The sequence below is a fragment of the Bos javanicus genome, chromosome 11 (genome assembly GCF_032452875.1).
Source record: "Bos javanicus breed banteng chromosome 11, ARS-OSU_banteng_1.0, whole genome shotgun sequence".
Classification (NCBI taxonomy): Eukaryota; Metazoa; Chordata; class Mammalia; order Artiodactyla; family Bovidae; genus Bos; species Bos javanicus.
The window spans coordinates 99015856-99031842 of record NC_083878.1 but is presented as its reverse complement, the minus strand read 5'-3'; the positions used below and the strand labels follow the sequence as shown (position 1 = coordinate 99031842).

The window sequence follows — 15987 nt, the reverse complement described above, 5'->3', positions numbered from 1 at the left end:
ACCTCCTGACTTTCTGCTCGTTTATTTTTCCTGCTCTGAGGTCTCAAAGGTTTCAGCCCATCACAGATACAAGGCCTACTGCAAAGAACACAATTTATTAAAGACAACTTGTCATCAACAGCATTGATTCAAAGAACAAAACATGAAAAAACAAAAGCAGACTAACATTCTGACCCTCGAAGTGAGACCTGAATTCATTCAGCTCATTCTGTACATGTCCAAAGTCCTGGGGGAGCTTCCAAGTAGGAAGCCTGGGAGTCTCTGGCTCCTGGGGCCTCCCTTTAGAGTCTGGGGTGGGGCAGGGGGGAATTGCCAAGGGCAGGTCCTCCCACTGGGGGAGCTCAGTCTAACCTGGGTATGGTCCCTGTGCTCTTTTGACCTTTCTTACAAGGCCAAGGAGAGGGCACTGGACCCAGGCCTGCCAATGAGGCGAATCAGATGCAGTGATTCTAGTAGTATGGTCCAGGAGGGAGGGCAGAGGGACAGGCGAGAGAGAATGCATCAGGGTCCTGGGCAGTGTCTGCTGGGTCCCAGACTGTGGCCCAAGACTCAGGCTCTGAAGGGATCCAGCTGGGAGTGAACTACCAGCCAACAAGTTCTGGGAAGAGGATGACCAGGCTGCTGGCAAGCAGTGTGTTTCTGCCCCATGCCAGGGTCTTTACACACCAGTTCCCCTTAGACCCAGCTCTATTACAGAGCTCAGAGCCCTTCCAGCCAGGATCTCCTGGAAAACCAGGAAGGTCCCAGAGGCAGGGAGAAGAGGATGCTGAAGGACCTGAAAGGTCAGGAAGACCGTATTTCCACTTTCTGAGCCCTACCCTTCATCCCCCAAACAAGCACTTGCCAATCTGCAATAAATAACCAGGAGTCTGAATAAGTAGTAAAATCTCCCAAATACTGTTCTGGGAGAGGAGGAAAAAGGCAAGTGAAGCATCCACGGGACAGCCTGGCAGGAGCTGCCTGGGGGAAGCTGTTCCCGGCCCTCAGCCCCACGTCCTGGCTGTCAGACTCAGGGAGGCTTTGGGGGTTCCTGCTGGCCGGTCTGGGGAGATGAAGAGGAGCTAATCATCCAGACTTCCAGATGTAAACCCCCTGCCTCCTCGGAGAAGGAGGGAGGGTCCTGGTCAGAACAGGCCCAGGGTGGGAGGAGCCAGCTGTTCTACTCCAGATGCACCTGCCTCAGATCCGTCAGAGCACAAGACCAGAGAAGGGCCAGCACGGCCTTCAGCTCTCCTGAGAGTGGGGAGACGCGGCACTCCAGGCCTGGACAGGACCCAAGCCTTTGAGCTCAGCCCCGCCCGCCCCCGAGAGGCTCCCTTTGGCCCCACTTGCCCTTACAGAGACCCGCCTGTCCTGGGCCGGCACCTGGAAGCCAGGGGAATGACTACACCTCCGGAGCACCTGGATCCCAACCTTAATGCTTTTTTTCCTTTGGGAGAGGACCTTTGAGGAAACCTCTGGAAGACTCAGCTCTCCCTCTCCTCCCTCCCTGGGCAGGAGGGAGCTGGCTCTTCACGGGCCAACTGCTCTCAGCAGCTTGGGGTTTCCAAGAATTCCATGGTGGGGCACAGGTTCAGGTCCCTCGAGTGAGGCACTGTGGGCTGGGGGCCCTGGGTGCCCAGTGCTGGGGGATGGGAACAGGCTGCAAAGGCCAAGGCTGAGAGAGCTCTGCTGAGCCAAACTCTTCATTCTGTCTCCAGGGTTCCGAGCCAACGTTGAGGAGAGGGGAGGCGAGGGGCTGGGGATAAGGCAACCTAAGAGAAAAGGGCAAACGGACAGCAATGGAGATAGCGGCAGAAAGATGAGAGCCACACACCCTCCGTGAAAGAGCCTGAGGGAGAGAAAGGGAGGAGGAGGCAGAGAGGTGACAAGACAAAGAAACAGACTAGAGGGAGATCACCTTCCTCCGTACACACGGATACACACGGACACACACACACACACACAGACTGGAGGAGCAGCTCATGCCAGGGGGAATAAGACACACACAGCAACCCACAAGTACACACATACACACGCGCGCACACACACTCAGTGGGAAAGGGACAGAAGGTGTGACCTGGGCCTGGCAGCCTCTTAGCTCCTTCACAGTGTCACCTTCCCCATGGAGAAGCCCAGGAAGCACCAACCTCCAGAAGAAGCGGTTTCTGGCCCATTTGCCGAGCACCTCCCTGACCAGAGCTCAGAAGACGGAGCAGGAGGGCAGGAAGGGAGGGGCAGAGCAGAGGCAGGGAGGGGCCCCCAGTCTGCCCCAGCCCTGGGAAACCACCTCAAGAGCCGCTGCCTTGCTCGTGGCCTGGGCAGAAGGTCCAGGGCTGAAGGGTGGGGAGGAGCCCGGGCTCAGCGGTCAGGAAAAAGCAGGGCACAGCAGGCCCTGACGGGAGGCCAGGGCGAGGCCTGGAGCACGCCAGTCTGGCATCGGCCCCTCTGGATGGGACCCCACAGGCTTCTGCATGTTCCAGAAGCCAGGGCACCGGGGTCAGCAGGGGTTTCTCTTCCAAACGTGGGTCTTTTGCCACCAGGCTACTGTGAGTCTTGGAGTTCCTTGGCTTTCTGAAGGACCTGGCAGACGTCTGTGATAGGGTAATCCTGTGTGGGGGAAAGGCCAACAGTAATATGCCTCTGAAGTCAGCCTGTCCTGCACCACCGCAGTGGACCTGGCACCCTGCTGGACCCTGGGCTAAAGGCTGGGGACCACAGGATACCAGACACCCCCCGTCTGTCCAGTCCCTGCAGGGAGCTATTGCTACACGCACTGCAGCATTGACTTAACCAACCCAACCAGTCACCCCAAAGGTCTCAGCCCCTTCCCTAGGACCAGGACTACCTGCCTCACCTCCCGCCATCTCCTGCCATCGAGCCCTGAGCTCCATGCATGAGCCTGGACCAGGGCCGGACACTGTCCATGCATTAGCTCACTGGGTCACCTCAACAGCCCCATGAGGGGTTATGCGAATTTGCCTGTTTTACAGACCGAGTCAGTGAAGTTATTGAATACCAACCCCAGGCCAGGCGTTGGCAAAGCAGTTAAGGCTCAGAGAGGCTGCCACTGGGCTTAGGTGACATGACTAGCGCAGGAGAATAAAGATGTGAGGCCAAAATGGACTCCTGAGCCCATGTTCTTAACCACTAAGGCCCCCATGTTTCTTCCCCAGGCCAAGAGCCATTACCAATCGGCATTACTACCACATACTGGGTAATAAGGCTGTGTCTCAGCTATGACTTACTTATGCATAGTGCATGGTTCAGAGAAGCCAAGTCACTGGCCACACCACAAGGCCACACTCAAGGTCAGTGGCAAAGCCGGATTCAACCCAGATCCAAACCTAGATCTGCTCCTCGGGGGTCTGGACTCTCAAGCCCTGCCACTGTTTCCTGGTCCCAAGGCGGCCTGTCACAGCGGCTAGCATGGGTGGCCGCCAAGTGTCTGCCTCGTGGCTGAAGACTGGGCACGTCCCCTCAAACTCCATTACCTGCAGGAGCCTCATGTTTACGGTAAAGTCCCCTTCCAGCAACTGCTCCCGAATCAGTCTAGGAAAAACAAGCAACAAAAAGCGCTGGGCCCCTCAACTACTCTGAGAGCAGGCCCACTGGGCCTCGTCCTGCTCCTGCCGCACCACCTGCAGCGAGTTTGGACTGATGCTCCCCTGAGAATCCCAGAGGCTCAGTCTAGCTCTTGACAGCAGCCCCCCGCCCCCAACCCCTCCTACGGCCACACTCACATGAGCATGGCACAGCAGACCAGGAGGAGGAAGTCAAAGCGGTTGCTGTCGGCGAAGAGGGAGTCCCAGATCCGGATGACGTCAGGCAGCACGAACTCCTGGGACAGCAGCAGGGTCAGCCAGCGGAAGGCAAAGAACTGGGGCTTGATGTTCTGCTCTTGCTGGGGAGACAAAGGGGTGCGGTAGGTGCGAGAACGTGTGTTGGCTAGTGGCCACGGACCACCATGCAGCTCAGGAGGCGTGAATTCAGATTAAGCAGCAGGCTCGGTATGAGCTCCAGGCACACCGAGGCAGGGATGGCACCAGAGAGCCTCGCTCCGTGAAACGGGTGACTGCTGCTTGCTGCCAGCCAACGCTGTCAGATCGTATGATTTTTTTTGAGGGAAGCCAAAAACCCAGACTTTTATATATAAGCACTTTAGATTTATAAATTATGGCTCAAATTCTTTTAATACACTACACAGACTGTCACTGTGGATTTATGGACAGAGAAACCATTATTGGGCACTTACTACAAGCCAGGCCTTGTGCTTAATACGTTAAATATCTCACTTATTTACTCCATACAACAACTGCACAAGGCAATTATTCCCAATGGGGACAAGCCCTCTGGTCGGCCACAGTGGATACTACTGACTGAAAAGCCTGTTATAAAACAACAAGCTGTAATTCCACACTTGGTTAAAAAGATATGGTTATGTATATTTTCTTGTTCACAAAACTGTTCCTGTTTATAAATAAATATTCTTTTTACTGAAGAATTCCCTGAAATAAACATGAAATGCCACTCCCAATAGTATTTTTTTGGGGAGGCCACCTGGGTCTTAGGTGCAGTATGTGAGATCTAGTTCCTTGACCAGGGATTGAACCTGTGTCCCCTGCACTGGGAGCACAGTCTTAGCCACTGGACTACCAGGGAAGTCACTCCAATAATTTTTAAAAATGAAGTTCATGCTTCCTTTCTGGGAGGACTCTTAACAGGCTGAACTCAAAGCATACGGTAAATGCCCTGCATCATGCCTGGCACACAGGGCACCATACCCACCTCCCTCATCCTCAGCCTGCCAGGCTCCACCCACCAGCTTCCCCACCTCCCCGCCGCCCCTCAGCACCTGCGTCATGACCCCCTGGCAACAGCAGTCACTTCTAATCCTCAGACTCAGGCCAGTCCCCACCCTGGGGCTGGCTGGGGCGCTCAGGGGCCTGCTGTCCTCTCCCGCTTCCTGTCTGCCCTAACCTGTGTGGCCCTGGGGGTCCTCACCAGTTTCAGGTAGAGTTCCATGTCCTTATCCTTCAGGGTGGCGTACACCTTTTCCATCTTGTAGGTGATGCCACACTGGGAGTCATCAAGGCTCTTGATGAAGTTGTCCCGGATCTCAGCCATGAGGTTGGTGAAGCAGAAAAAGGTATCTGCCTCAGCATGCTCTGGGAGAGACAGGCAGGGTCAGGGCAGCTGTGAGAGGACCAGCTGGCTCGCAACACACCCCACCTCTCAATTATGTGAGAGCTCACCCTCAGCTCTGAGCCTCCACCAAGTCAGCCCGCCCTGGTCAGGCTGCGTCCCTCTGTACCTCCTCTGTTTGTGACCACTCTCCACACCCCACTCTCCAGCCCCAGACCAGACATAATTTTTATTTTGGCCATGCCAAACAGCTTGCGGAATCTTAGCCAGCGCCCTCCGCAGTGAAAGCAAGGCGCCCTAGCCATTGGACGAATAGGGAATCCCGCCTCTTTCTTCTCACAACTCTGACGGCACTGCACACTGACTGTGTAGTTGATTCCATGTTCTGCTGACATTTTAAAAATCATTATTTAAATCCTTCCTTTCAGCTTCCTGTCTATACAGGAGACAGAAATCTCTAGTCATCTCCTCTAACAGAAATTCAGTTACAAATATGAATAGATCAGTAACCCGACGGGGGGCAGCTTCCCTGGTGGTCCGGTGGCTAAGACTCCAGGCTCCCAATGCAGCGGGCCCAGGTTCGATTCCTGTTCAGGGAACTAGATCCCACGTGCCACAACTAAGAGATCCACGTGCTGCAACTAAGACCTGGTACAGCCAAATAAATATATATATATATATATATAAAAATATATATTTTAAAGAGATCAGTAAACATCTAACATTCTAGAAAGTTCAAGCCAGAAAAGATCTCAGACATGATTTAGGCCAACCCCCTTATCTGACAGAGAGAATGGAGACCCCAAAACAGGGAAGTGAGTGGCACAAGAGCTTGATAAAGCCCATCAGTCCAGCTTTCCTTGGTCTGTTTCTCCAGGAGGCAGCAACAACGAGCGTGAGCGGCCAGGAGCCCACCTGTTTACCTCTCCACTCGCTGTTGGGGTCGGTGGCAAAGGTGTAGTAGAGGGGCCCCACGATCTCGTTCATGCCCTGCACGTAAGCGATGCCGGGGTTGAGCTTGGCGTAGATGAACAGGATCCGCTCCACCACCTCCCAGTGGGCTTCACAGCCGTTGGGCAGCACCACGTACTCGTTCATGGAGGGTGCCGAGTTCTTTTGTGGGGAGCTCATCTAGGGGACAAGGGCAGGGGCTCGGTAAGAAGGTTGGAGGCATGACGGACAGCGAGCCGAAACTTAACCTCCATTCTTGGGCAACCCAGGGTGGAGAGGGATGTGTCCAGCGCCACTGGGAACGAGCATATAAATCCACAGTGGGCAACATTCCACAAGCCAGAGGGACTGAAATCTAATAATTTAGTGATAAAAGTCAGAACAGTGCTTACCTCTGAGAGAAGGGGTACCGACTGGAGAGGGGCATGGAAGAACTTTCTGGATGATGGAAGTGTTCCATGTCCTGATCTGGCTGACAGTTAATGTAGGTTTATACATGAGAAAATGTTCATCTAGTTGTATACCTAAGGTTTGTGCTTTTCTTGTATGTAAGTTATAGTTCAATTCAAAAAAAAAATTCAAAATATGTCAAAAATAGACAACAGGTAAAGATTCTTGAAGTCAAATGCTGTGGGGGGTGGGGGGAGTGGAGGCCTGCTCCAGCTGCAGTGACTAAAGAAACTCAACATACCAGTGCAACGCATAAACCCTAACTTGGTGCTGGTTAGGATTCAAAATGACGAAAACGGTCTTGGTACAGGGAGTTCCCCGGCGGGCCACTGGACAAGACTCCTTACTTTCACTGTGTGGGCTCAGGTTCAATTCCTGGTCAAGGAACTAAGATCCCACAGACCATACAGGGTGGCCAAAAAAAAAAAAATCTTGATACAACTAGAGGACACCTGAACCAAGATTGGATGTGAGCTGTTATTAAAGATTATGAGTAACACTGGCAGATGTGACAGTGGTGAGGAGGAGGATGTCCTGATTCTCAGGGGATGCCTGCTGAACGACTGAGGGGTAAGGGGTCAGGACATCTGCAAGTTTCCTCTCTATGTAACACACACACAAACACGGCAAAAGCTTAACACCTGGTGCATTTAGGTGGAAAGTGTAAGGGTGCGTGCTGTACTCTTCTTTCAACTTTTCTGAAAATTTCAAAATCTTCCTAAGAAAAAGTTGGGAGATGAATGAAAAGATGATCTCGGTAAAAACTCACACAATAGAGCAGAGGACCCCAATGTTAGGATCCCTTGGGAGTTTTGTAAAAGTTCAAGTGCCTGGGGTTACCTGTATGAAGGTCACAGGCACATCCCCACAGGGACAGAGTATAATGCTGTCGTGGAAGCCTAGGGTTTTGAGAACATTAAGCGTCCTTTTCCAGTATATATACACATCTATACACGTACACATGTGTGCACATGTGCACACACTAAGACGCATATATCACTAACATTTACCAAGAGGGTTTTATGGGCAAGACAAAGCCCTACAAGCCTTCCTGTTTAATGCCCAAAACAGCCTAGAAGATTCTTTCCACATTAGTTTCCAGATGAGGACACAGGTTCAGAGACGCTGGGCCACTCATCAGACGTCTCGCATTGAGTGGTGCCACTGGACTTGGACCCAGGCTGGCTCTAGAACCCGAGGCCCAGGCCTCAGAGAGTGCCCACTGCTTTCCCACAATCTGCACAGCCATGACCTCAGTTCACCCTCCTGGCAATTTAAAAGCCAGACAGGGCGGAAATGATTACACCCAGTAAACAGAAGAAGAAACAAAGGCCCAGGAAGGCAAGTCTGGTGTTACTTGCGCAGCGTCAGACAGTCAGCCAGCTTTAACTCAAACCGCCCAGCCCCTGGACCCGGAGGCCTAGGGATGGAGCGTGTGGTCTGGTTCTCCCACCAGGACTAGGTCTAAACCTAGTCCTCAGTTCTCAGCCATCAATTATTGTACTGAAAGGAATGACAGAAGCCAGGTCCTTATCTTTCCAGGCAGACAGAACATCAGTAGCCAAGCAGGACGACCACCAACTCAGGCAGCTACGCGGTTATTAAGCCAAGCGCTTGGCACCTCCTGACGCACCCAGCTCTGTTGTGGGCAGGTGGAACCAGTGGATCAACCAGAACTTCCCAGTCACTCCTGGGAGGAAAGACGGCTGGTCTCCAGGAAACAAAGCCCTGATTGGTCATTCCACCCGGGTGGTGGTGGGGGGCGGGCAAGTGGAGCTGCTACAGTACCTGTCTCTAGCTTGCTGGGAGTTACAGAAGATTTTTCCATTGCTGGAGGACAGTGAAAAATTTTGAGGAATAAGTCAAAGCTCCAGGCACGAAAAGCAGTAGGCGTTAAGGAATAAGACAATATACCTTTTAGCAATAAGCAGCTTCTCAGAATTACCTAAGTCTGCTCGAAGCCTGAGGTTCCAACACCAGCATAACTTAGCCAGCACAAGACCCACCCTTCCTTTCTCTGACGTCTCACATGCTCCCTCTCTACCCCAGGCCCCGCCCTACCAACCACAGCACCAGGAGGCCTCTCCACCTCCATTCCCGCCTCTCCCATCAACATCCTCACAGTGTCCACGGCAATCTTCGACAAAGGCAGTCTTATATCCCTGCTCCAGGAATGCTGCAGGGGTCCCCAGCCCTCGGGACAAAGGCCCGTGTGGCCTCACCATCACTCACTTCTCCAGCATACTCTGGCCACCCTTCCCTCGCCCTCTCCCCTACCCAGCTCAGGCTGGACTCCTCTTTCCCTTGAACACACCCTGCTCTCTCCACACATGCCCTCTTCTCCCCCTGGAAGGCCCTTTCCTTTTCATCCTTTGAGCCTCAGCTTAAATGTCACTTCATCAGCAAAGTCCACCCTGATGCCCAGACCAGGTCAGGTCCCTGCCCATCACTGTTCCCACTGCACTTCATCACACTTGAGGTTCCTTTTCCAAGCGCCGCCTCCACCACAAAACAGCACTGCACAGCAGGGCACCCCCCACCCCCGGGCACCGTGACACCAGCCTTCGAATCTGATTTTCAGCAAGAGCCTGGAAAGGGATGGGGCAGGACCAAAGCTGCTCTGGGTAACAGCCAGGGCGGATGGTCGGGGCCCAATGGCCCGTGGCCACTAGTCCCGAGGAAGCAGGAAGGAAAAGGCTGTCACGGGGAGCCCCCGAGGCCCTCAGGTTGCCTCTCACATTTGTGACGCCGCTCCGGTTCCGAGCCACCGTCTGGGATTTCAGGGTCGTCTGCTCCACCCGCTTACGAAGGGTCTCGAATTCATTCTGAGGATCCAGGATGAGGAGGCAGGGGTACTCGGTGGCCCTCTGGAAGAAGGATATGTCTGGACACAACCTCCTGCAAGGGGAAACAGGAGAGGACCGTTCCTCAGCTAGAGGGTTTGAGGTGTCTCCTCGGCCCTCTGCTGCCAGGTGTCCCAGCCTCCCCAAAGCTTTTTGTGTGTGTGTAAGTTAGTAGCATTGTACTTCAAAAGCAATGCAGTCATCGTATATGTGTACACACCCATACATCGTATGGATGCTTACAAATAGACACACACACATATATTTTTAAGTGTCCTTAGAAACTTACAGTCTAACTCTTCTCTTAAACCACGAACAACTTTCCATGTCGAAAAGATAATACGTACAAGAGTATGAACTGTTTGTATTGTGGCTAAAAATGGTAATAGAGGTTTCATTAAGTTATAAATTGTACAATGGAATACCACACAGCTGGGGAGACAGAGAAACAATCACATGGGGAGACGGTCTCTAGAATGTGAAAGTTTTTAAAGTGTATGTATGGCGGCGCACACACAGACTTCTCAGCTGAAGCTCTCTGCAAACCCGCCCTCCAGGAACACTGAACAACGCACTACAGTCACTGCCAGGCTAAGAACCTGTCTGCCCAGATCTGGGTTCAAGATGTGGTTCCTTCTTAAAACGGGGCGATGAAACACCTCGTGGGTAGAGGCTCCCCAACGCCAGCCTGAGAAGGAAGGAGGCAAGAGACCCACTGTCCCCCCTGGCTGAGCACCCCGGGCTGGGGTCCCACGGGGGCTGTCTGGCGGGGGCAGGGAGGCAGGCCTGGGCACAGTGAGCACAGGGGAGGAGCAGCCCCGGGTAGCGAAGGGCTGGTAACACCGCTGACAAGCAGCGGGGGCAGAAAGGGAGGAGGACGGACAGACTCTAGAACCCAAGCTCTGACCACTGGGCCACTGCAGACAGGCCCCTGGTTCCTCATCCAGCCACGTGGGAGTCACCTGCTGCCATGCCCACCCCGGTGGCCACACGTCCCTACCAAGAGGAACAGCGCGCGCACGGTATAGCTCGCAATCACTTTCTGACCCTGTCACTCCTCTGCTTAAAGCCTTTGGGAGACCGCCCCGTGTCCCTGGGATTAAGTCCAAGGTCTGACCCCCGCCTGCCTCCAGTTGGGCCTCAGGCACACTGGCCTTCGCACCGCTCCTTGGACGGCCCAGCTCTGAAGGCTCTCAGGGCCTCCCCTGGGAGGTACCACAGCCTTCCCTTCCCCCACTCCCCCAGGCTCCTCAGAATCTCAGCTGCTTCCTCAGGCGAGACGTCCCAACTGCCCTGAAGCACCCTGAACTCTGCCTTCAGAGCAGTTACCACAAGTGTTAGTGACACGGAAGATCCATTTTGTTGAACGTCTTGTCTTTACATCTTCCCCCTCAGCTTCTAAGCTCCTTAAGGAGAGAGACCCTGTCTATCTATTCCATGCTCAACGCCCCAGCCTGGCACTGAGCCTGTCACATAGGAGGGCCTCAGAAGTTGGTGAAGGAAGGAGCAGATGAATCCACAGGTGCCTGGGCTACAAGTGACACTAAGGCAGGGCGAGGAGAGCTGGGCACTCAGGCCACCACCAGCGCCCCACACCGCTGCACCTCGCCAGGCTTGCTGTGCCTATGGCCTGGACTCAGCTACAGGGACAACTCCCCAGCAGTTTCTCAGATACCTCCCTGTGGGGCTGGGCTGGGCTGGGCTGGGAAAGGGCAGAAGCAGCGGAAAACCCCCAGAAGCCACAGGGCTGGCTCCCCGCCCCAGCGCCCTGCTCACCGGACATCTTTGTCGATCTGCAGCAGCACCTCGTTGTCCCTGAAGTACGTGTTCCACCGGCTGTCAGGGTTGGGGTTCAGAGGCTGTGGGGGAAAATGAGCCGCGCTATCCTCGGCCAGCTAGGACCCCAGGGGCAGACCCCAGTCTTGGGGGCCTGAGCAGTAGCCCCGAACCAGCATTCCCAGCAGAGACGCCGCTACGGCTGAGACGGCCTGCGAGATAGTTGAGCGGCAGCATAGGCCCTTCTGCGGCCTCCCAAACCTCCACCCTCATCCACATCCCGCAGCCAAGCCCCGAGGTCGGCTCTGAGCACTTCCCTGCTGGGCAGGGACTCTGCCCTTCCCTGTCCATGGCTCCAGAATGCTGCATATAACAGGTGCTCACTAAACGCTTGCTGAATAAATGAATATTGCATCGTTAGGTCTCTCTGAATCTAATTCATCAATACTCTGAGTTGCCAATTCCAGACCTTGGACGATCAGGCTGGGTCCAATCCATCTCCACTTCCCTACTGTGAAGCACCAGGGAGGAGTTGGGTATTTGCAGACAGAACAAGGCTTCCTCTGGGCTGCAGAAACGCAGTTTACCCTCACCCCGGCCCTGCTCTGACTCCCTTCAACTACAGTATCACAGAAGCTTCCTGGAGGAAGGGGGCTGAGGGGCCAACGTGCGGAGGACGAGGCTCAGTGCTGCACACACAGCACTCCTGGATCCCAGTTATCGACTGTGGTCCTGACTGGGCCTGGAGCCTGGGGAGAGCACGGAGACTCAAGAGCCTTTGGCAGCTGAGATGCCAAATGCAGAAACGAGGTGCTGAGGTCGGGGGCCGGGGGGGCGGTAAACGGAGTAGGATCAGCAGCACCTGGCCTCTGGGCTGAGGGACCTCGCCCACCCCAAAGCCCACACCTCTCCCCGGCCCCACTCTGTAGCCTTGGTCCTCACTGCAGCCCCCTACTCACATGGTCCTCAAAGGTCACATCCTCCCTGGACACACCCATGTTGGCCTTGGCGATGCCAGGCTGGATGATCATTTCCCTCAGGAACTGAGAATACAGCTCCCTGGAGGAGAGGAGGGGAGAGAGGGATGAGCCCAGAGCAGTGCAGCAACAGGAAGTGGGTTGGACTCACACCACCTGCTCTGCCCAATACAAAGGCCCTCCTGCCATCTCCCTGTGTCAGGGTCTCACCTCTGCTTGGCCAGGATGGAGGTCCATGAGGCTCTCTCCAAGGGGAGGTAGTTCAAGAGAATCTGCACACAGAGAGAGAAAAGCAAAGCTCTGGCAACTCCCCCAGCCCAACCCCGGAAGGAGACGGAGGCTGATAGGCCTCAAGGAAAATGTCTGATAAAGCCCCAAGAAGGCAGGATGGGCTGGGTAAAACCCAGGAACGCAGGCATGGGCTGGGGGTAGCCTCCCCTCTTCTCCCCACTGGCTTCCTCATCCTGTATCCTGAAGCAGCCCTTTCTAGTGCATTCCCTCCCAAAGACTCTCCCAAACGATGATAAAACCTTGTGCTCAAAGGGGTTGGAAAGCAGGACACTGGGCTTCTGCTCCCACCTCAGTGAAAAGCTTTAGGCAAAGCATAGCCTTTTACTGTCCCAATCAGCATCACTTCCACTGAGCTGTCTGGACCAGGAAGCAGAGGGCTTTGCGGGCATTACAAAGCATTCCATCCCCAGGGGGATCCCGGAGGGGATGCCAAGAGAAACAGAAATTCCAGAACTCCCCAGAAAAGCTTCTTGGGATGAGCAAGGAAAGGCAGAAAATAGGAAGAAGGAGCCAGGGGTGGGGACAGCCCATGCAGGAACCCAGGGACTCTCAGCAGAGCAGAAGCCCCACCCCAGGCACACCCACCTTCCAGCAGAGGCATCGCAGTCCGCCCTCACAGGGGATGCCTGTGGACACAGCAGGCAAAGGTCATGCCCCCGCAGAGTCCCAGAACCCCCCAGCCCTCCACCTTGGAGCTAGTCGGCAGGGAGTGGAATGGGCAAGAAGTGCTTCTTCAAGAATTGTTCGCTGCCAGAAAGACTGCTAGACGACGCTAATCCTATGTCCTCTCTCTCTGTGACTCCCGTCCGGAATATTCTTTTGAGGATGACAGCTTCTGATCTTTGATATTTCTTCCTCAGAGCAGCCTTGACCAACCACACCACTTCTCCCCAAATAAAGTCAGAGCCCTTGACATAAACAATCCACATCTCCTTCATGGCATCCCTCGTAAATGGGAATGTATGATATAATTTATATATTTATTTAACATCTGTAATTCCTAATACTGGGGAAAGCCCTAGAAAGATGAAGACCAAATCTTACTGTTCCAGTACCTAGCCCAGGGCAGGTATTCTGTAAGTATCTGTGGAATATAAACTAAGCTCTGAACGCTCAGGGTTTTGTGTTTTACAGACTTAAAACTTCACTTAATCCCTAGTAAGTAACGAAGATCAGCATCATTGTCCCCATCTTACAGATAAAGAAATTCATCTATAAAGACAGAGAAATCAAGGACTCCAACACAGGTCTGACTCTAGAACCCAGCTTGTAACCACTGCCGCAGACTGCCTCCCCTGGGGCCTGGCAGATTCTTTAGCTCAGCACAGATCCCAGAAACCCCTCAAGATTTTCAGGGCCTAAATATCACTCCTGAATGGAAAGACGAACTTCTGAAATACTGTCAGGACGCTCGCTAAAGCAGCTGTTGCTACAGTCTCCCTAGTACTGTGAACAGCAGCTAGTGTCCTCACCTCAGAATCTGCATGGGGATGCAGAGGGCAACTCAAGCATCCTTGCTGACAAAGTTACAAAGGCAGAGCAGTCACAAGAAGCTACCAGAACACCCTGGGGTATTTTTAAAGACGTGCCAGAGTCTCTGTGCTGAAGTTAGCCAGTCTGGGGAGGGGAAGTCAAAAACTGCTGGGGTTCAGCTCCTTAAAGTGAGTGACTCAAGGCTGGAATTTTACCAGGAACCAAAGTTCACTGTTGCCTGAGTTGGCTTTGATTCTAAGCCATGGAGAGAACCAGGAACCGCTCTGTAGCTAACCAAATTCTACAACACAGGAAGCCTGCTGAGGAATGAGAAAAGACCTTTCCTCTGTTCAGGAAGTCTCCCCTGCCCTCCAGTTACTCCCAGGAAGCAATCAGCATCACTTACAGGCCAATGAGCACCTGGTCTAAGGTCTGTGTGCGCGGTCAGTGCGCACTTAGTCACTATAGTCCTGTCCAACTCTTTGCAACTCAATAGACTGCAGCCCACCAGGCTCTTCTATCCATGTGATTCTCCAGGCATGAATACTGGGTTGCCATTTCCTCCTCCAGGGCATCTTTACAACCCAGGGATCAAACTCGTGTCTCCTGCACTGCAGGCGAATTCTTTACCACTGAGCCACTAGGGAAGCCCAGTCTAAGGCCTACAGGCATGCTAACTGAGGGCGCCGTTGCTCTGAGAACCAAGCCTGGGGCATACCTGGTTGTTCAGCTCCACAGAATCTGGAGAAGTTCCCAAAAGGCAGCCCGGTCCCCAGAACTGGCCAGGTGTGGCCTTGGCTAGCTGCCCCTCCATCTTTGTCACAAGGCTGCTCCAAGAAAACCCTGAAAATGGAGAGTTGCCTCTTACCACTAAAACTGAGTTCCCGAAGCTTTTCCAAGGCAATTGTGGGCTCCTTCAGGACATCCTGGAAATCTGCAATCCTAGAAGGAGGGAGACAGAGGGAAATGACCCACAAACCCCAAGATGACAGGCTTAGCGACCCCTCCTAAAGCCCACAGCTCCCTTACACCCCCAGTCTCCAACCTGTTCCTCCCTACCCCTCAGGACACAAAGATGCCAAACACAGGCAAAACCCTGGCTAAAGGGCAGCTTTGAAGAACTACAGATCACTTTTTCCTCTTAAGTCCAGAAATCTATAGGATACTCCTGTCTGAAGATTCTCAAATGAGCACCATGAAATCAGACACATTCTAACATTTACTGAGCCTGCATTTACTGGCCACTTCCTGCTGGCCAGGTCCAAACCACACTGTCTCTATCTGAACTCCAAAAACCCTTAGAATCAGGAGTAATCTGATCTGTGGACAAGGACATGTGCACTCTGCACCCAGCATCCCAAGCTCAAAAATAAAACCATTAGAAGACCTCTGAGCCTGCGGGGCAGGCAAGGACAAAAGGTTTAAAAACTGGAGGAAAACTGAAGAATGAGCAAAATTAGCCAAAGCTGCAGGATTTGGCCCCGGGGATGGGGGTGGGGGGAAGAGACTGGAGAATCTAGGTTTTCTAGCATTTCTAGTAAGAAAAGGGTACGTGTAAGGGGAAGCATTTGGATAGAGGAGGTTACTGGGGCAAAGGATTAACAAGGTAGAGAAAAAGGGTGGGGGGTGCATTGGGATCGGGCATCAAGGCCCTAGAAGAGGAAGACACCAGGGGAAAGGATCCAGGGTGCGGGGGAGACAGAGAGAGAAGCGGCAGCACCGAGGGGCAGGAGAGATGTCCCCGTTCCGTGCCCCCGCTCAGGCCCACAGCAAAGAGGCTGGAAAGTGGGCGCCCAAAACCTTCAGCCCGCGGAGGGGTGGGGGGGCGGCGAGGGGGGAAGTCCCGATTCCTAGCCACATTCGCTCGCCCCACCTCCACCCCTGCAGGTCAAAAGGGACAGCATGGCCAGCAGTGGCCTGGCTGGTCGGCCCTGGTGGCTCCTCACCGGCTCTTGTGCAGACTCGACATGGTGTTGACTTCCGGATCTCCCCCGCTGCCGCCCCCTCCTCCTCCTCCGCAGCCGCCACCGCCCCTCAGGGACGCGGGGCTCTGGGCAAAGGCCTCCGACCGGAAACTCTGCCGCAGGCGCGCGCGTTCCGCA

At 53.9% G+C, this 15987-nt stretch overlaps 1 protein-coding gene across 2 annotated transcripts; it reads right to left on the bottom strand.

Moving 5' to 3' along the window:
• Positions 1-79: 79 nt before the first annotated feature.
• On the bottom strand, positions 80-15967 carry TBC1D13 (TBC1 domain family member 13). 2 transcript variants are annotated; one of them, XM_061433758.1, is made up of 12 exons: positions 15832-15967; positions 14754-14827; positions 12998-13038; positions 12332-12393; positions 12104-12203; positions 11145-11227; positions 9264-9423; positions 6048-6255; positions 4984-5147; positions 3723-3883; positions 3474-3531; positions 80-2589 (listed from the first exon to the last, which is right to left on the bottom strand). In XM_061433758.1, the coding sequence occupies exons 1-12, from the start codon at positions 15852-15854 to the stop codon at positions 2524-2526; spliced, it is 1200 nt and encodes a 399-aa protein (XP_061289742.1). In that variant the 5' UTR covers positions 15855-15967; the 3' UTR covers positions 80-2523. The 2 variants fall into 2 exon arrangements, with proteins under 2 accessions (XP_061289742.1, XP_061289741.1); XM_061433757.1 differs by lacking the exon at positions 14754-14827 and adding an exon at positions 14604-14728 and having other exon boundaries at positions 15832-15873.
• Positions 15968-15987: the final 20 nt, after the last annotated feature.

Coding starts and splice junctions, on each gene's coding strand:
- TBC1D13 (XM_061433757.1), bottom strand. CDS start 15,854: ATGTCGAGTCTGCACAAGAGCCG. Junction 11,228..12,103: donor ATGTGACCTTTGAGGACCAT/GTGAGTAGGGGG, acceptor TTTCCCCCACAG/CCTCTGAACCCCAACCCTGA. Junction 9,424..11,144: donor CAGATCGACAAAGATGTCCG/GTGAGCAGGGCG, acceptor TTCCCCTTGCAG/GAGGTTGTGTCCAGACATAT.